Source organism: Dipteris shenzhenensis, chromosome 5 (genome assembly GCF_047967505.1).
Source record: "Dipteris shenzhenensis isolate YYH24624 ecotype China chromosome 5, Dip_SZ_1.0, whole genome shotgun sequence".
NCBI lineage: Eukaryota > Viridiplantae > Streptophyta > Polypodiopsida > Gleicheniales > Dipteridaceae > Dipteris > Dipteris shenzhenensis.
This window is the reverse complement of record NC_141600.1, coordinates 56,184,912-56,206,528: the sequence shown is the minus strand read 5'-3', so window position 1 is coordinate 56,206,528 and position 21,617 is coordinate 56,184,912. Positions and strand designations below refer to the sequence as shown.

Here is a 21,617-nt window from a genome sequence, read left to right as displayed (position 1 = left end):
GCACCCATCTTCAATATAGGTGGTTTTTCATCCGGATCATTCTGATCCAAGATGGTGGTACGTGATCCAAGTTGCACCACAAAGTAAGCAAATTTTTGAAGATAGAGATGTGGATATGGAGATGCCACTACCAATGCCGGATCCAATTGATGAATCTAGCGAGAAGATGTAGATCACCATATGAGCCAAGAGGAAGATGCGCATAATGACATCGCACGGGAGGAAGATGGAGATCACGATATTGAGGAAGAAGACAACGATCATCAAGAATCACCACACTTTATTGAAGAAGATGATCAAATACTTTTAGGTGAACGTACAATGCTAGAGTACGATGATGATATAGGAGATCAACTCGGTATAGAGTTGGAGATAGACTTGTTTGGCGCCTTAGACTTGGCTCAAGATGAAACAGTTGATGTAAATGCTCTTAATTGATTTTTCTCATCTCAAACTTGGACATGAATATATGAGCTTCAAAGGCTTGATGTACATGCTCTCATTTTTTTATTCTTTATGAGACCAAACATGTATGAAAATTTAAAAAAATTTATCATTGGAAAAACTAACTTTTAAGGCCTATATGGAAAAAAAAACCTCTCTGGAAAACGTCGCTATAAAATAGTATATCAGTGTCACTATATAGCGACTTTTATAAAGGTCGCTATATAGCGACTTTTATAAAGGTCGCTATATAGCGACTTTTTGCAAGCATCGCTATATAGCGACGCTTTATGGAACCCACTTTTCATACCGACGATTAATGCTAAGCGAGCGCTAAACGTCGGTACGTAAACATCGCAATAGGATCCGTGTGTAGTAGTGGCTGTTGTGTGACAAATCAAGTTCTTGTTGTGATGAATCAATCTCTATGTGACATGTTGTTGAGATGAATCAAGCTCTCAATCTCTGTGTGAAGATGTTGTTGTTGACACAAATCAAGTTCCTTTTTGTGACAAATCAGTGTGACGATGAGAGCAGCTATGGCGAAGCAAATCCACAATTCGAGATTTGAAGCTGTGAGACAAAGAGAGGTAATCTGCACAAAGCTGTAAGAGGTGTGTTAGCTAATCCGCACAAAGCTATAAGAGCTGTGATAAAGGACTGTGACAAAGTATCCATAAGAATCTCCCACAATGTAACGAATCCATAAGCTGATCCATGAATCCATAATGTAACTAATCTCCATGTGTTCATGAGCTGTGATGGGAAGAATCCATAAGAATCCACAAGTGGAGAGCCCTTTCTCCACAAAGACAACTGCTCCACAAAGACAGTTGAGGTGTGATGGATCACACAACTTCTAAAGATGTGGTGACGGCATTGGAGAAAAAGCAAGGCAATGTGGGCACAAGGCAAACATGACCAGCTCTATAAGAGAGGCGTTAAGAACAGATGTGGCATTGAGAAGATTGGCGTGGAGGAGGCATTGGAGAAAAAGCAAGGCAATGTGGATGCAAGGCAATCTGGACCAGCTGGGAAGAGGGGCGTTGAGAAGAGATGGGACATTGAGAAGATTGGTGTGGAGGAGGGGTTGGACAAAAAGCAAGGCAAGCTGATTCGAAGTGTGAGGACACTCATAATAGGCAAGAACTCTTAAAATAGGCAAGATAATAGGTGGGGCACTCAAAGAGGCAAGAGTGTAGGTGTAACGGCAAAGGGACAGTAAAAGAAGTGACAAGATGGGGAAAAAGCAATAGCAAGTTGGACTCGAACTGTGAGGACGAGAGGCTTGAGAAGAGCATTGGTAATCTTCACGATGATACATGAATTTTGGGTGGAGGAGGTGCGACGCTCAGAATAGGCAAGAGAGGTGTGACACTCAAAAGAGGCAATAGAGGTGTGACACTCAGAATAGAGGATGGGTGGAAAGGCAAGAGCACCTAGGTGTGACAGGAGAGGTGTGACATCAAAAGTAATGGCAAGTTGGAGAAAGAGCAACGATAGGTGTGACGATCACTTGACTTTGGTGATGGGCACTAGATTTATGACCGTGAGTAGGTTGATTTTGGGATGGGCATGGAGGAAGGTGGTGATGGGAACTAGGTGTGACACAATTTTTGTTGGAGCTATGATGAGGCTGGTGGTGATTTTTGGAGTTTTGACGACGTGAGGTTGGACTGTGATGAGGTGGTGATGGGCATTTTTGGAGTTGTGAGATGTGGATGGGTGACTATGATGAGGGTGTGATGAGGTGGGAGATGTGATGAGGTAGGATGGAGGTATGGGAGATGTAACGAAGGTAGTGATGGGTACGAGGTGGTGATGGGGTGATGTGGGAGGTGTGACAAGGTGAGAGGTGTGACGAGGTGAGGGGGTGAGGTGGGAGGTGTGATGAGGTGAGGGGGCGAGGTGGGAGGTGTGACAAGGTGAGAGGTAGGAGGCAAAAGCAAGGGGGAGGTGTGATGAGAGGGCTCGGGGGGGTCACTATGTATAAACCCTCTATACCACGTGCGTTCAAGGCCTATTTCTAAAATCCCTTATCTATAAATTTTTCATTAATAAAATGTACCCCTTTTCTATACAAATCTGTAATTTTTTCTCAAAACTATTTTAAATAGTCCCTTATGTATATTTATTTCTGTAAATTTTAGAAATAAAAAATATCCTTCTATTGAACTCACGTGATAGGGTTACGTATGATGAGTGACCCCCCCGAGTGAGAGGGGATGCAAAAGTAAGAGTTTATTGGTGACAAGGGAGGGAATTTTGGTGACAAGCAAGGAGGTGGGAGGTAGTATAGCAGGAGGTGTGACGATGACACAGGTGGTGATAATGTCGGTGACAAGGGAGGGAAGTTTGGTGACAAAAAATGTGGGAATTTGGTGACAACAAGGTGGGAAGAAGTGATGATCAACAAGTGGTGACAAGTGGTGACAAGGTGGTGACAAGTGGTGATCAACAAGTGGTGACAAGGTGGGAGTTTGGTGACAAAACGATGGGAATGGTGACAGTTGACAAGTGGTGAGAAGTTGTGATTAGTGGTGACAAGTGGTGACAAGGTGAGAATTTGGTGACAACATGGTGGGAACAAGTGGTGAAACATCCACTAATTGTAGGAGTGGATAAGTATAAAAGGTAGAGGTGTGTGTGAAGTAATGGTCGAGTTCTTCCAATGGGCAAGGGAAGAAGTGGGGGAAGAGGGTGCAGGAGTGGTGGTAATGGAAGAGGTGGGGGGAGAGGGTGCAAGAGTGGGGGAATAGGATGCACATAAGTTATGGGTAGGATTTGGGGAAGAGGGCATGGGAGTGGGGGGAGACGGTGCAATGGAGATGCTAGGTGAAGGCGAGAAGTCGGTAGAGGTAAGAGAGAGGAGCAAGGAGTTTTTGTTGGGATATGAGAGGATGAATAAGGGGAGGCATGCCCTTAAAATTAAAGTGCATGCTCCCATGTGCCCATGATTTACGGTACAACTTGAGTCATGATCCATTAATAAGACCTTTAGAATCCCCATCAATGATGCTTAGCAACACTGCTCCTTGAGGAAGGATGTATGTAACACCAAATGGTCCTGTCCAAGCATAGACAGATTTCCTTTGTTTCTTAAAAAATTTTGCTTCATACATTCAAACAAAATAACCTTTTCCACACTTGGGTTTCCTCAAATGTCTGTCATGCCAAGCCTTTTGTCGTCGTCCCTCAATCTCAGTTGAAATTTTTGCCAACCTACGCTCCTCATCAAGTTGCATCAAAACCTCTAGTCAGGCAAGGTATGTTTCATGAAAGTTGTCTGTGTGGGGTGTTATCAATTTGTAAGAGCCCAAAATTGAATTTAAAGTGCATGACAGCTTCTTGCCCATATGCCAATCGGAATGGAGTGTGCTTCGTGGTTGCTTTGTATGTAGTGCGATATGCCCATAAGGCACCCAAAAGAGCCTCATGCCATTGTTGGGACATCTCATTGCAGATTTTTAAGATCATCTTGCTTAACACCTTATTTGTGCCTTCTGCTTGGACATTAGCTCGAGGGTAATATGCACAAGATCATCGATGAAAGATTTTATACCTTTGGAGAAGACATGAAATGACCTCATTGATAAAATGTGTACCCTAATCACTCATGAGTTTGAGGGGGCAACCATACCTTGTGAACACGTGGTCATAGAGGAATGTGGCAACTATGTTTGCAATGTTGTTAGTGGTTGCCTTGGCCTCTTCCCATTTGTAGGCATAAGCTATGGCAACTAATATGTATTTCCAACCATTAAAGGCTGGAGTGATAGGTCCCATGAAATCTAACCCCCAACGCTCAAAAGCATCCTAGGGTTCACCAACAGATAGCGGATTGTGGTTGAGATGGTTTGGTCTTGGAGCTGCCCTTTGGCAAGCATCACATTTTTGGACAAAGTTCTTTGCATCTTGAAAGAGGTAAGGCCACCATAGCCCAAATTGTAGTATCTTCCTTGCAGTAACAAGTGCTAAACAATGTCCACTAGACAGTCCAGCATGTGCATCTTCTAGTATGTGTGGGGTTTCATGTGGGTTGACACATCTTCTAAGAATACCATCTCTTCCCATTTGGTACAATTCTCCATTTATCGTTTGATACCATCCACATTTGAGAAGAAGGGTGCGCTTTTGCCTTGGTGTCATGCCTTTTGGAAAAGTGCCCATGGAAAGAAGGGTGGCTACATGCTCGTACTAATATGGAATTATGGTTTCTGCTTGGAATAGGAAAGCATCTATAGGTCATTAGAAATTCCATCTTATGTGCTAGGTTCCCCAAACTCTAGCCTAGAGAGGTGGTCTGTTGCAAAGTGTTGCTTTCCGAGTCAAATCACCACTTCAAAGACAAACTCTTGAAACAACAACAACCACCTTTGTACATTTCTAAAAACCACAGTCTTGTTAAAGAGATACTTGAGTGCTTGATGTGATCGGTGATCATGATGAATTTGTTTGCCAAAAGATAATGCCAAAATTTTTGCAAAGCAAACACCATTTCCAACCCCTCCCTCTCTGTGGTGCAATAGTTTTCTCTGTAGAGTTGAGTTGTCGACTGGAAAAATATATAGGGAGGTCTAGTGGTCCTTCATCTTCAAGTTATGTGAGTACTAGCTCGACAGCTTTGTTGCTTGCATTAGTATGGACATGAAATAACTTATTCCAATCTGGGTTTACAAGTATCGGGGCACACACCAATGCCCTCTTGAGGGTGACAAATGCTTGTTGTTGTTTAAGGCCCCAATGAAAGGGAACAACATGGTGAAGTAGCTCTGTGACAGGGCAAGCTATATCTGCAAAGTGCCTAATAAATTTTCGGTGATAGCCAGAGTGCCCTGGGTCGAGGGACATTCCCATACAGGATATCACATGACCCAACAATGTTATCTTGTAAATAGAAATTCACACTTCATTGGGTTGCCGGCCATTCTACATTTTTTGAAACATAGAAACAAAAGACGAAGGTGCTCTTTTAGGGAAATTTTGTTTGTTTCATACCTCTTTCCATTTGTGCAGGCAAAGTCATCCAAAAATACTCGCATAAAATCGATGAGATGTTCGTGGAATACTTTGGTGATGACTCTCTGGAATGTTGGTGGTGCATTGCTGAGCTGGAATGCCATTTTATTAAACTTGTATGTACCCCATGGAGTCACCTTTTTTTTTTTTTCTTGATCTTCCTCAGCAATGGATAGTTGATTGTATCCACTAAACCCATCCATGAAGGAGTACAATGAATGTCCCGCTACATCTTCGAGCACCTTGTCTATGAAAGGGAGTGGAAATACATCCTTGATGGCTGCTTCATTCAAGGCTTGATAGTCCATGGAAACTCAAATTTTCTTAGTCTTTTTCTTCGGCACAATGACTATTGGTGAAAACCATTCGGAATGCTCAATTGGGACTATGAGTCCAGTGGTTTCCATCTTTATGAGCTTCTCCTTGATAGCCATGATTTCATCTCCTATACTCCATTAATTGATAGAGAGGAGGAGTTTTCCAGTCTTTGATAAGAGCATAGATGTCTTAGGCACCTACTTGGGAGCCTGAGATAACGATTCTGAAGACCTCATCAAGTACATGCAAGACCACATCGCGAGTTTTGCATATCAACTTGATCAGTCTACAAAAAGATGGGTCCCAATTGATTATTTAAAGTACTTGTTCAATCAAGAACCCGGGTTTGTGAAGCATTTAGATCACTTTCGAGCCCAACTCACACCCCTAGGGTTTAGGGAGGTGGACACTGATGACCTCCTAGCATGCGGAGTCATCGGAAACATAGGAAATAGGTTCCTATCCTAGGAAATGACCTTTATTTTCCTTCTCTAGGAGGGACAAATGGAAGAGGAGGCCTTGACCTCAAGCCCTCACCCTGCCCCTACCCTTTCTGATCCTCTTATTTTTGTAGATGAGCCCAACATCTTAATGAAGAGCCCATAGATGAAGAAGCTTAGGAACGGGAATCTGCATTGGCCTTGGAAATGCTCCAACGACCCCTTGAACCCCATTCTACTTCTTAAATTCTATCCACCTCCGGCACCACCTCTGTTGACCCCACAACAGTGATATGGTTTCTTGCTACCCTTCTTGTTGATGGAGAACAATACCTCTTTCTCCATGACATAGAGGTTATGTTTGATCTCTGGGAGGATGAAGCTCATGGTGTCTTGTGTGGATACGAGGTGGACACGACTATACAAGAACCTGGGTTTTTGGGAGCAGATGATTCAATAGAAGAGGTTCTTGCTTTAACACTAGCTCAATCAAAGATGCAGAGACATCAATCTACTCCGACCGACCTAATGTTCCAGAAGAAGCCTCCACATCTTACTCCAGATAATAGCAGTCGTCCTCTGGATCCATCCTCATTGACAAAATGGAAGGGATTGAGCATGACGATTCCATAGTGGTAAGAAACTATGAGCTTTGAATTTCTTCTCTCTTGGTATACTTTTGCTTTAACGGAATTCTAATGTAATGTAGGGCACTTTGTGGTATCCACAAAAAGTTTTCTCCACATAGCACTGATGACCTCCTGAAGTGCAAGGCCTTGTCATGAGTGATTGGTCATGCTAGCATAAATCGCAATGCTGACAAGGTCATTTTGGTGAACCGCATGATTGCCCTCAATACCTTTGGAACCAATTTTCAAGGTATGGCATTGACGGCAGCAGCCATGTCCCTGGCCAGCAAACGACAATAGCGTTGACTCTCTATCAACTAGGTTTAGAGCTAGGAGTTTATTTGGGAATTCAAAGCCCGATGTTCTCAGTGTTTTAGAGAAGAGAGAAAGGCTCTGAAGCCTTATTGTATAGAAATTTTATTTTATATGAATACATATATACTTTTTATACAGTGCCCCATTTTGTGTTCTTTTACAAAATTTATTTTATACTGTCATTGTATTTTGTAACTTTAATTGTTGTTGGCATTAATATTTTCATTCACTATTCTATTCAAAAGCATGCTATTAGATAAATTTTTGTGCTATAATGGTCATTTCTGAGCAATCCAGTAAGAATATCACTGGGTCAAACAGGCCTCATATGCGCCATAGTGGGTTTTGGCATTTCTGAGCTCCCTACACGATGCCGAACACGTTTTCCGTTTGTGCAACAGTGAAAAAACATCATTTGACCACTCAAATTCACACTAAACTTGCATAAACTGATGGAAAGCATCACATAGCATGTATAATAACATGGGAATAGTAATAGTAACATAAAAATATCTTTTATTCATTGGCCTCAAAGGGTAGAGATTTACAAAATGATTCAAGTTACACCAAATGAACCTAAACAACATCTAGGGCCTAAGGGAGAGATCAGAGTGGATGTGCTTGGAGTGCAACGTCCTTGTCTGGACATCACTGTTTCTCTTTTGGCATGGATAGCACATTAGTTCGTGTCTTCAAAAATACCTACTGTCATCTACTCTGTTGCCTCTTGAATTGCTCCCATAGTGCCTGAAGTGAAATGCACATCATCCTTGTAATGCTGTGCTATTTAACGTACAACACGCTGGAAGGGTGCACAGGGAATGAGATTGTCCACAGTGGTTTGGAACTTGCGGATCTCTTGAAGTGCATTCATGCCTAATTTTTTGTGCCTCTTAATCTTTGGGGAACCCTGCACTGGCCTCTGGACATGGCCCCATGGCCGCTTGTCCACTTTGAACTTCTTTCACCTCTCCTCCCTTGCAACCGCCTCTTCAGACTCCTCTTCCTGTGTTTGGTGGGTCCTTCAAGGTGGCTCGTCGCGCCTAGGGTCTTCTTTGTCCTTGGTCTATTTTCCTTTTCATGAGGTGTGAGACAGTGCTCTATAGTGTGATTTCTCCATTCCTTGAGTATTCCTAATGGATAGAGGGCCCCATTGCTCCACAAACCATGGTGCATGTGCATAAAGAATATGCTGTAAAGAAAAACATTGTATTAGAAACATAAACTGACTCAAGTTTAAAGCACAAAATTTCAACCTAAGGAGGATTACCATGTAATGTGTAATATGTGACTTCCCCCATGCTTCTACCATCAATGATATGCATTCTCCCAATGCTGTCCTGAATCTCTCATAATACAGGTCATCTGTTTGACCTTGTCTAAGCAACTTTATAAATGCATCAAGTTTTGTCCATACTTTTACTCTCAAAGTAGCAATTCACGGATGTGAGGCTTGATTTATAGTGCACTCATACAAAGCTTTCCAGTACTCCCAACCTAGGGTGCTTTGAGCCAATGTAGGTTTTTCTTTATCAGCATTATGGTTGGACAAGAACCTCCTTGCCTTTCCTCCACCCATGGACACTTTAGTAGGAAGATTTTGTGTCTTTCCTGATTGTTTCTTGTCTCGCTTAAGCTTCACATTGGCTCCGTGAAGTCCCATTAGTGAGAGTAGTTCTTCAGCTTTTGCAATGCATTGTGCAGATTCTTGCTGTGGCCTCAAATTCTAAGCATAAACTAGATGGAGATAGAGTAACTCATCAAGTATACGTAGTTCAGCATGCAAAGTACACATGTGTACCCGCTCCAATGGAATTGGTAGAATGGGGTCCCACTTAGGATCCTTTTTGTGAGACGATCAGGGGCTTTCATTCCCACTATAGGCTTTCCTTTTGCATCTTCTGAGAGTGGGTGCAATACAAGCATGTACATTTTGCATCTGTACCTGTATCACAACCATACAAGCACTTGAGGGTCTTCAAATCACCATCTAGATGCCATTCAACTTGAAAAATTCCATGCCCATCCACTATTAATGTTTTCCCTACCTCTTGTCTTCAAATAATCGACGGGATGCCGGTTCTCTCCAAAACCCACTTCAATGTCTCATGGCACTCCTTTGGGGTCTCAAAGGCTGCAAGCCACCATATGTCCTTCTCAGATTGTACTGAGAAACCCTGCTCAACTTCCTCATCCCCATGAACAAAATGCAAGGCATCGTTCATAATACAAATGCTCACCCTCTCTAGCTTGTGCTCGTTTACCAATTGAGCTTCATCTATTTTTATAACATGTACTAGCTTGCGTCTGTACAATGAAAGAGAAATACAGTAAGGATATAGAAATGAGAAGAAATAAAGTTGAATGCGAACATGGAATTTCTGTTACCTTCTTCTCTCATCCCATTGAATTTGACCATGGCTCTCTTTATATTCTCTACATCCATAGTGCCACTTACACAATGGTATCCTCCAAGATTTTCTCTAGCACATTGGTTTGTTTCTTGACATGCAAGCCTTACAGACCACGGTGTTGGCAATGGCATTGTAGATATCTTATACTTTTCCTCCATAGCAGACTTGAAAATTTTAAAAATAGAGTTGTAAGCTTCACGACTTACACCAGTAGCATCACAAGCTCCAAGAACCTCCTTTGCTTGCATCACGCCTTTCAAATCCTTCACTGCCTCTCTAGAAACTTGTTCACATAGCCCTTTTTGTCTAGGGTCCTTCAACACTTCCATAACATCACTTGGCTTTAATAAAATTCTTGGAACATATGAAAGATCACTATCATCCATTTCCATTGTTCCCATCACATCCTCTATGAAATTCCTAAAGTAGAGTACAAATGAGTCTTAGTGGAAACAATGCAACACCACGAATATTTTGGAGTAAGAAATTTCATTGAAAATTTGGGGAACTAACCTTGCAGCCCATATTCTCCTCTTTTGGCCACCACTATTGGTTGACAATGCATCCATCGATTGCAAGTGTCTTTTCCTCTCCTTCAGTCCCAAAGGTGTTCCCTTCAACTTTTGTACTCATTCTATTGACTTCTCTCATTCCTTCTCCACAACACGTTGAGCTTGGCCATAGATAGACCTTTCCAAATCTTGTTTTCTTTCAATGAGCTTCTGGATTGATTCTTCCAATTCATGTCGCTCCAAGTCCAATGCATGTGCTTTGTCACTGAGTTCTTTGTTTTGAGTTGGAGATCTTGCATACTATTATGCATTGCCAGAATAGTAATATTTCCCAAATGTGCAAGTTCTTCTGCTTGGGCTCTCTGCACCTCACTTGCTTGCATAGCCAATGTTTGAGAATGGTTCAATTGATTGCAATAACCAAGCAATCCAACATGTCCCTTGCCAACAAACCAAACAACATCATGCACTGTATGAAAAGGAGGACTCTTTTGGGTGGCAGGGTCTAAAGGATACAAGTTTCCATCCAGCCAAAGGTCAAAATGCTTCTTCCCTTGCAATCAAAGACTGTGGAGCACACTTTGAGGAGTTCCACCATATCCCAAACAGTGTGTGCTTCCATATTCTACCTCCAGTTGTAGGTTCACATGGTACTTGTTGGATATGTCCTCAAATGGTGCCATGAGTACTCAAAGAGAGGTATCAGTGATGCAAGCTAAAATATAGGGGAGAGCTAGCAAAGATGGAATAGTGAGAGGGAGAAAATAGCAAGGAAGAGGGAGGAGGAGAAGCAGATGAGGGCAAGTAGAAGAGGAGGAGGAGAGTAGAGCAACAGGTGTAGAAGGGAGGGAAGGAGATGCTGTAGAAGGGAGGAGGAGGGGGAGATGCTACAGGAGGGAGGAGGAGGGGAGAGATTCTACAAGAGGGAGGAGCAGAGGAGAGGGAGCTTGGGCGGCTAGAGAAGGAGGGGAGATGAAGGAGGGAGGAGGAGCCAGAAGGAGGAGGAGGAGGGGAGAGGGAGGAGGGAGGAGGAGGAGCTACAAGACGGAGGAGGGGAGAGGAGGAGGGAGGGGGAGGGAGGGAGAGGGAGAGGGAGGAGGAGGGAGGGAGGTAGGGAGAAGGGAGGGAGGAGGGGGAGGGAGAGAGAGGGAGGGAGGGAGAGAGAGAGAGAGGGAGGGTGGGAGATTCAAAATTTGAAATTCAAACTTCAAAAAGTGGCCCCCTCCCCTCATTGATGGGGGGAGAGGTGGGCTCAAATGTGGGCTTAACCCACCTAGGTTGGGCTGGTTAGGCCTCTTTGGGACCCTCCAAGCCCCTTACATTAGCCCACTAAGCATTTTCTAATCCATTCCTTATGAGGCCCTTTTGAGACCCCAATTCTCCCCTAATGGCTTAATATATTTGAAGCATCATTGGCTTTTACTTTTGCAAAAGTAACATGAAACCACAAGTGCTGAAGCGCTAAACTCTTGTTTTCAATGATGACCTAATAGAAATAAAAAATTGCTTTCATATGGTAGATAACCTTTTGTCCAAGTGATTTTCTCAATCAACTCTTTGGTTTGTTGAACGTACATATAGTTTGTTGAGCGGCGATGCAAGAAATTTAAAGTTTCGCCACGATTTACATTTTTTTTTCAAAATTCGAAAGAAAATATATAAAAAAGTACTACATTCTAGTAATAGTGTGAAACTAAAAAAATGATCTTGAAAAATTTTGTGAAGATTGTATATTAATATATAAGCATTGCTCCAATAAAAACATCCATGGTAGGAAGGAGAACGAAGATAACAATACATTGTATACTAGTTTTCTGACAAATTAGGAATACATTACATAGATTCTCACATGCGAGAGAAAAAGAAGGTCAAGGCAATACAAATGAACCAAGTAGCATGGAAGAAGCCAAGACAGAGTTGGAATGTTTTGGCATAATTGCACTATATTTGGATGGGGATACAAGACATTTCCAAAGCAAAAACCTCACAAAAGTATATATGGAGCGAAAGTGTCCGACTATTAGTGATGTGTGTGTCTCTATAGTAGTAGTTGAAATGTACCATCTAGAATGATGGAAATTAGGTGAGATGTACTTTGATGAGGAGCATGAATTAAGTTAAATATCATTTGTGACATAGTAGGTTTTTTGTCTAAGGTGTTGAATGATTTGTGTCATAGTAAGATTTATGTCTAGGTAATATGTACTTAGATGACGAGAATGAATTAAGTTAGATATCATTTGTGTCACACTAAGTTTTCTTATGAGAGTGTTGAATCTCCTATCAAAAACAACCCAATGAGGATTTTCCATTTGTAGTTGCTTGAATCAAAGTGTGTAGTTTTTAGGGGGCAAAATAAGTCATGAAGACAAGCAAATGCAAAAGATAATTTTGGAATTATCCTTGAGGTTATGCCTTTCTAAAACTATTCCAAAATCGCATAGTTCAATATGAAATCAAAGTAAAAGATTTTGAGGTCAAATTGGCATCGTAGATAGCAACTTTAGGTGGGAGATTGAGGTTGTTCTCATCATGAGTATTAGTTGTATACCTAAATGTGATACATATACTCTTTCTATTTTCAAACTCTTGAAGTATGATCATTTGTTTCTTTTTTGAGTTTAGATTCCTTTCCTTGTACGCTGCATTGAGGGAGATTGATGTTATTCTCGCAAATGATATTTATGCTGAGTTGGTTTCTTTACTATTACAGTTGCAACCTATTTGCATAGGGTCGAATCGCTTTGAAGTGTATGTCTTTTATTAATAGCACTCGAGAAGAAGAGATGGAAACCATAATTTTCAACAATTTGTCAAAATGTCCAAACTAAAAATGTGTATCACTAGCTAGGAAGAGATCTTTGTTAAGGGAAAATTGGCAATCTAGTAAACTTTAAGTGAATTGATATCAAACTTTACCTATTTCAAGTAATTGTATTGGATTTGTGACAATTGGTATAATCGTGTTGGCATTCATGTATATCCAATGAAAGCAAAGTGCAGTTGATTTATAATTAGGGAAGTCAAGCACTTTGCTTTATTACTATGCTTACCTTAGAGGATCGATGGCTAATATTTGAGAATGCCTTAAATGATCAGTCATTGGTTCTCTTTAACGAAAGGTTTTAACTAGAGGTAAACACGACTCTCTGATATGATCATATCCTGGGATTGATTACAAATATTCTTGAGATAACATTTGCATTCGTTGTTGATAATGATCAAAAGGGAATTCAAAATGTTGAATTTGAGGTATTTTTTGAATATCATTCTTTCATTGAAGGGTCGAGTTTTAAAGATAAGTTTATATAGTTTGCTTCAATTGAACCATTTATATGTGTATGTAAGCACATAATGAATTGAACGCCGTACCCTTTTTAAAAATATTTCTAAGCTGCATAAAGCAGAATAAATAATCAGCTCTTGCTCACATGTTCTATGTCACGTATGTTTATGTGATCCTGGCCCAGGGTTGAGAGTGGAAAGTTGGTCATATATGCTAGCCATGTGATTTGATTGGAGTAACACCAAAGAAGCATGCCAATAAAGAGGATGTATGTACACATTTTGTGTGTATATGCGTTTGTGTGCATGGGGTGGGGGGGGCACATAGAATTTGTGCTCAAAATGCAAAGGATGTATATGATAGCACAATTATTTTAGAAGAATGCAAAGGACATGTGCGATAGGGCAATTATGCATGGTGTAGCCCTTTTTTATTTATTCGGTGGGAAATCCGCATTGGTCGGATCGATCATCATGGGCAGTTATTTCTAGGGGGCATACACCCAATACTGCAGGATGCCGAATGATCATCATGGGCATAAGGTGATGGTGAAGGTGCCTCCGGTGGTGATGCCGTGGTCCTTGGTGTTGTCGCCGGACCAGCTGAAGGCGTCGGGGCAAGAGGCCTGCAGAAGTGTTCACGGAGATTCAGTTCAACGCTTGTGCCAAAGTCAAAATCTGAGTCAAATATGGAAATTAATGTCAAAAGTTTCCAAGGTTTTAACAAAGTTAAGCAACAATATGAGAAAATGTTAAGAGTTGCAAAGATGAACATAGTTTGCTACTATTGCTAGTACTACTGGCCTGCACGCTCTGGGCGTAGGTAGAGCAGCAGTCGTCTCTGTTGGGGCTGACGCAGGCGTTGCCGCTCACGTCCCCCGCGGGGCAAATGGAGGCAGCGGCGCTGCAAGACAAGCTCTGGCCATCGCCCGTGATGCTCATGCCCACGCCCAGAAAGAAGCCGTTCACCGCGCTCACGTCGTAGTGATCCGTTCCCGCTTGCACGTTGATGGAGAACTCCGCCAGCAGGCCCGGTGTACCCGTGCCGATGTTGCCCGCCCAGCCATCGGGCGGGTTCAGCCCTTTCGACTGCCCTGGCGCCAGGCTGAAGCCCGACGTCCCGATGGACGGGCCACCAGCGTTCTCTGCCACCTGCACGGCCTGCGAGCTGCTGCAGTTGTTCACAACGGTGAACGATGTGGCCGACGCGCCCGGCAGCAGCAGCAGAGACGTGGATAACACAAGCACAAGGGCGATCATCGGCGCTGGAGCCGCGGTATCCATATATATATGATAGTCTCGATAGCTAGCTCGACGTGCTCTGAGTGTAGTACCAGGCTATGGGTGTGTGTATTGTATCAATTTGTATGTTGGTGATATACACATATATATTGTTTGCACCGCCGTAGCCCGTAAGCTGAAACGTCTTCTTCGGATGATGATTTGTTTGAAGAGAATGTAAGGCGAGTACGTAGACGTCGGTTGGAAACATTGACGAGGCCGCATCTGCGCCGTAGCCCGTAAGCTGAAACGTCTTCTTCGGATGATGATTTGTTTGAAGAAAATGTAAGGCGAGTACATTCACGAGGGTTCCAGTGCTCACAAAAAACGGCTTGTAGTGTAAAAATGCCGGCTGAAATTGAGAAATCCCGGTTCAGATTTCAGGCTGCCTTTAATTTTAAGGGTCAATTTTTGGGGTTTTATTTGTAAATACCGGCATTTATACGGTTTTTATGGTCCAATCCCGGCTAAGATTTTGGATTGGGAAAAATGTTTGGACGTTAGACTGGACCGAATTGTCCTCGTCCCTCCAACCACTCCTCAAACTTGATGACTTAACCCACAGGTGGCACAGGTTGACCTAACCCACAGTCATGCTGACTTAACCATGTTCAAGTTGACTAACCCAAGGTATGGTGGACTAATCGAGGGTCAGGTTGATGATGTGGAAGATGATGATATCCATCAATTATTGATGTAGTAGCTGATGTGACATCATTGATGATCATTGATGATCACTTGGCAGATGATGTGGTAGATGACGTGGCAGCTGACAAGGCAGCTGATGTGGTAGCTTGACGTGGTAGTAGCTGATGTGGCAACTGACATGGCAGATTGATGTGGTAGCTGACATGGGGTGCAGCTGATGTGGCAAATCAAATGCCATGTGTCAGTCGGTGGTAGTTGTTGATGTGGCACGATATGGTGCCACGTGGCACTTCAGTGACCAAGCCTAGGGTTGAGAGTACTCGAGTTAGTGAAATTCCTTATCTGCCGTGTGATGATGTAGTCAGGTTGATGACTTGGTAGATGATGTGGTAGATGACGTGGCAACTGACAAGGTAGCTGATGTGGTAGCTTGACATGGTAGTAGCTGATGGGGCAACTGACATGGCAGATTGATGTGGTAGCTGACATGGGGTGCTGATGTGGCAGATCAAATGCCATGTCTCAATCAGTGGTGGTTGTTGATGTGGCACGATATGGTGCCATGTGGCACTTCAGTGACCAAGCCTAGGGTTGACAGTACTCGAGTTAGTGAAATTCCTTATCTGCCACATGTTGGCTTAGGAATTACCAAAATCTTTTGAAGATTCTATCTCCTTCTACCAGAATCTCCATCTTCTGGGTCGTGGTCGTCAAGTTAGTGAACGTGCTCATTACTGAGGCTTTGGAGAACCTCCTTGGTGGAGCTCTCAATGTGTTGGATGGTCGTTTTAGGAGCTGCTCGTTGCTAGGCCTTGGAGAAGCTATTGTTTAGTTGCCTAAGCATGTTGGTCCCACGAGCATCGATGGTTGAATGGAGCACGTGTGTCTGTTGTAGAGCAGGTGCTGTTTGCTATAGGTTACTGAAATGAAGGGCTGCTTGCTGGACTTAGGCTGCTCCATGTGCTGAGCCGTGAGATGGTGTTGTCTGCCAATAGATGGGTAACTCGTTGTAGAGCTACAAGGTTGTGGTCATGAGCACTACGAAGGTAGCTTGTTGTGTGTGGCGGCTTGTTGTGTTGGAGTGTCTATGTAGTGGCAAGCGTGCAAGTCGTCTTGCAAGCAATGCTATGGCATCGATGGACGTTGAAGCTTGGCGTTGGCATTGTCGTGTGACAAGCTGCTGAGAGTCATTGCTGCTGGGCTTCATTGGTGACCCGTTCGTCTATGGAGGTTCTGGAGAAGCGGCTCGATGGATGATGGCAGAGCTGGAGCTCGAGGTGCCTGTGTTGTAGGTGGTATATAAGGCCCGTGTGTTGTTGTTGGAAAAGCCTTAGGCTCGACTTTGCATGTAGGTCAGCTGCTGCAATTGGTTGATGTTTGTAGTAGATAGAGGTGTCGCAATATGCTAAAGCTTATGAGGCTTTGGAGGCAGCGAAAGCTCATCATTGAGGCTATATAGGAAGCTAAAGCACTGTAGATGTTGGGCCACCAAGGGCCTTAGATGGAGACGTATAGCTAATGGAGCGGCCTAGAGCTTCGTGTTGGATGTAGGCTGTAGGAAGCTTTCGGGAGCTTTAGTCAAGCGGTTTCAAGAAAAGGGAGCCTTAGATCTCTTTCTCCCTGAGAACTAGCTCTTTCTCTCAATGCAAATCTTTCTCTCCCTCAGAATCTTTCAATGGACGGAATTCCTTTTGCAATGGAAGAATATCTGATCCCTCACAATTAAGAATGTCTCAAAGAATGAATTGAAATCCTCACAAGGAAATCTTAAGAAATGCACGGAAATCTCACACATGAAATGAATGAAGTTCTCTCAATGGAAGAAAACACTCAAGCTTCCAATCTCTCGATCTCTCTATCTCTCTCACAAGGATGGTGCCTCAGCGAAAGGCAGAACCATGCTCTGATACCATCACAAAATATGAAGAGGCAAGAGGAGAAGAGTGGAGATGAGGAGAGAGGGCACAACTAGAGAGCACACCACAAATGACTAATTATACACTATATTTAGTTAAAAATGTAGAATATATACAAACCCATTTACAGTTAGGGTTAGCGCATCTAACCCTTTCCTTTATAGCACTCTATATGTGTTAGTGCTATGCACATATGATCACATGATGTTGAGCATGATCTCTCAATAGACCCTAATATTCTAAAGCATATCGCCGCTTTATCCATAGCTAAGGAAAAGGCATGGGCACATAAGTGGATGAAGAATCAAGAAGATCGGTCTGAAGTAATCACCTCATTCATGAAAGCCCAAATCCCACCACAAGTGATTGCATATGATAAGAGGCTTGTGATGAGCATAAACTGAGAATATTAAGGGATGTCAATCACAGCTTTCAATTCAATGTGAACATCACTTCAGAATCTAGAAAGGTTGTAGCGTAGAGGGGCTTTTTAGATGAGGACTTTTTACTTGATGAAATAGGTTGGAATAAGCCCCATCTTGTGTATATCTCTAACGAGAATATTGAACTGCACACAGTTCTAGCCACCCAACAAGCTTTCCAGTCCCTCCTCTACTCTTGCTCGGATCTACAAATAAGCAACATTGGCACAATGGTTACTGCAGATCCTCAAAGCATGGATCTAGATCATTTTTCCAGACCGTGGTCTTGTAATTAAACTTTCTTTTACGAAGCTTATTTTTTTTAATCTTTCAAAAAATAAGATTGGTACCATGATGACAACATGATGATAAACTTTCCAGATACGAACAAAAAATGGCATTCATCATTTGTTGGAAATTAGCGAAGTACCATCGCCCTCCTTTCCTCCTCATTTTCCTTGTCTTACCCTCTCACTCGATTCTTCTCCCATTCTCTCTCTCTCTCTCTCTCTCTCTCGCGTGTGCACACACAGCCTCGTTAACTAACATTCTAGATTTGGGTGACAATGCAATGCAAAGAGTTCGTCTGTTTTTAATAGGTTTCTCCATTGGCGACAAATAGAATGCAATTGATCGGTATGTTTTGTACTAGTATTTATTTTCCTATTGTGTGAATCATGAGTATAAGTACATTGTTTTTATTAATATGTTGTTTGTTTTGGTGGGGAATAGGGACATACATTAAGTTTTCCTACGTTATGTTTTCTATTGTATGTCTTTGATGTCTCTTGTTAATTTCCAAGCTTGACTTAATAATCTATATTTGTATGGGCACTCTACTGCGTCTGTTTGCTCTTATGCTGAAAAATTAACATCCCCGCCTAGTCCAAGGTCAACACCCTTTGTCCTTGGTAGCCCAAGTAGACCCCCAAAAGAGAATTTGATGAAAAACTCACCAATCAACAAGAATCCACGCCGTTCCTTGAAGCATTCTTTCCTCGAAGTGGCACAAGAGGCATATGCTTAAGGTGATCTCAAAACTAAAATTGCATTTTTCTTCTTAATGAATATTCTTTCATTTGTGATTTTTTTTTTGTATCAGTGATGAAGAAGCTTGTTCACTAATATCTGGAGTATGTTAACTTTAAATCAACCATAAAAACCCATGTGGAACATATGAAGATGCCTTTAAAAAATAAAAGTGAGGAACAAAAACTAGTGCCTTCCAAAAGAAGCAAAAAGGATGTGATTATTATTGATTGGTACTTTATTATATTGACATGGCAATTTGGATATTTGTGAGAAACACATTGGCCCAAAAATGTAGATGCTTTTTCTTTCATTGTATTAATTGACTTTTGGAATATGTTATCTTTTGAACCATTTCAAATTTAATTCATATGAAATAGTGAATACTTCCATTGTTCTTTTAAATTATTACATCTATGGGATTTAATTTCAACATGATATTGTGATTTTCATTCAAAACAATAAGCTATTTGCAATCACATTGCAACATAAATTAATATGATCGTTAAATAAAATTGTTCTAAATAGTGTATTAGCTTACTTTGCTCCACATTTGTACTTGCAGCAATCAAACAATTGATATGCAAAGAGAAAAAGGATGAGGTTAACTCCTACAATGGACCTAATCATTCCCAAAATTTGCAACCACCATCTCACAATTTTCCTTCTATTGCCAAAGCCATAGTGCCATCAAAGGAAAACTTTGTAGGTGGGGGCAACTCTTTAGTGCAACTTAGCATCACTCAACTCTCAGATTGCACTCCTCATAGATTTGTGTTTGAGGGAAAGTTACTCTGCAAATATGGTACTTACAAAGTAGCAAATCAAAGTAACCCACATTCTTGAAAGGTGACCTTACCGCGGATAGGTGTTGTTCTTAGACTATCAATTTGCTCATTCCCTCCACTTACATTCATCAATTTGTAGATTTATTGCAAGTTGGAGAATCCTATAGAATAGAAGGGGCAAGTGTTGTAGTAAAAGGACCAACTGAAGGTGGAACTTCTAGATCTCATTGCTTGTTGATGCAACCACATGCATCATTAGGGGTGAACCATTTGAAGGAAACCTTTATGTACTCTATGCACATATGTCTCCTGGGAAGTAGAGAATATAAAATTTGGCAAGTTGGGTATTTCAAATGTGATGGGCACAATTGCAATTGTGAAAATCAAGGGAGAAAATGAAGAGGGGATAGCCGACCAGATTATTGTTGCTGATGGACCAAGAGATGAAGACCGAGCTGATGTGAGTTAATCTCAATAGTTTTTCCTTTTCTTTACAATCAAGTATACTTTTTCTCTTATTGAATTTTTTTTTGTAGCTGTCATTCGTCAATGAGAGAAAACCCACATTGACTCAGGTTGTGCAAGAATTCAATGACGAGGGTGCGGTTATGTACATCTTAAAGAACATTTCATTCTTGAAGGCAAAAAATACAATTTGTGTATTTGACTTCACCATTTTGGTGGAGGTTTTGCTAGAACCTAATAGGTGACAATAGAGATAAGGCGTTCACACACATGAAACTAATATAATGAAAGTGGAATTTTGTGGTAATGCAAAGACATAGTTAGGGTTTCCTCCAAATGTTAGTATGCCCAATATTAGTTTGATTGGTTGCAAGGAGGATTAAGTAATTTCCTTGGAATAGTATGCCCAGATCAGTGTGGTCATCATGGTATCAACCCATTTCGACACGATGAGTGTATTAATATAAGATCTTGTATCACATCTCAATAGAATAGATATTTAATAAGGGCACTAATATAAGAAAGATCTTGTATTGCACCTTGATAGCATAGATATTTAACATGGGTCATACCCAAATGCATTTTGACCAACCTAAGGCAAGGTAATCGGATCCAAAATAAGTAACAAATCATGATTCTAGAGAGTATCATGCACAAATCCTTTTAGAGGAATGGATCCACACTGACAAAATACAACTTAAATTCATGGGGGCCTAGAAGGATGGGCTATGACCTTCAAGAAAATTATATAACACCAAATCAAATTTCAAAGAAAATTAACATGCAAGCAATGACATTCGTTGTTAGCTTGGTATGAAATCGTAGACCAAACACATAGTTAGCCAATCGGATAGAAATAGGAGGATCAATAACTATGATCTATATGAGTGATGCCATGGATCAAGCATGATCAAACCATTACGGATACCATGGATATACAGAGAGCTTTCCAAATCACCAACCTAGTACCTACTCTATGAACCTATTCTTATGAAAAGGTACTAATGAAGAAGCAAGGAAACACAACCAAGAACCTATATAATGGAAAACATGGGTCAAAAATGAACCTACAACATATTCATGGGGGGAGAATACAAATGGTCTCACTTGAGTGGAAGGGCTTGTATGGTTGTGACCGGTCATGAGGAGGAGTAGATGTCATTTGCCATAGGGATGCCATCATAGACAAGTAGTGATGTTGGCAGGGAAAAAGGAAGGGAAGTATGGGTGAGGGGAGGGATATTGGAAAGAGGGAAGAAAGGAATGAGAGCTAGTAAGAGAAGCTAGGGTGATGTGGGCAATAATGATGAGTGATGAGTGAGCAGACTAACAAATCTTAGAGAGGTGGCAATGGGGAGAGGAGAGTTTATGGGAAGGAACAAAACAATCACATGAGACTTTGGATTATGTCCATAAGAAGGAGAGTTATTATGAATTGATAAAATTAAACCTTTGATAGATGATAGCTTTAATTTAAAACTATTTAACAACATAGGTAATCAAAGAAGGTTTGACAAAGCAAGCCTATAATAGAGGAGCAAACTACAAGAAACCGTCGTTGTTGCAAAGAGCAAACTTCCAACATGTGGCACGGAGTAGGCTGACAAAACAATTGATATGCATCATGTGTATATGTGTGTGTGTGTGTGTGTGTAGAGTTTCCTTTGAAGGATTATAGCATTCTTGAACCTC

The 21,617-nt window shown here is 41.6% G+C and overlaps 1 protein-coding gene across 1 annotated transcript; it reads right to left on the bottom strand.

Moving 5' to 3' along the window:
• Positions 1-13,551: 13,551 nt before the first annotated feature.
• On the bottom strand, positions 13,552-14,727 carry LOC147902227 (pathogenesis-related protein 5-like). The gene is made up of 2 exons (XM_087375314.1): positions 14,181-14,727; positions 13,552-14,002 (listed from the first exon to the last, which is right to left on the bottom strand). Exons 1-2 carry the CDS (start codon positions 14,658-14,660, stop codon positions 13,907-13,909), a joined length of 576 nt encoding a protein of 191 aa, XP_087231440.1. The 5' UTR covers positions 14,661-14,727; the 3' UTR covers positions 13,552-13,906.
• Between the last annotated feature and the right edge of the window lie 6,890 nt (positions 14,728-21,617).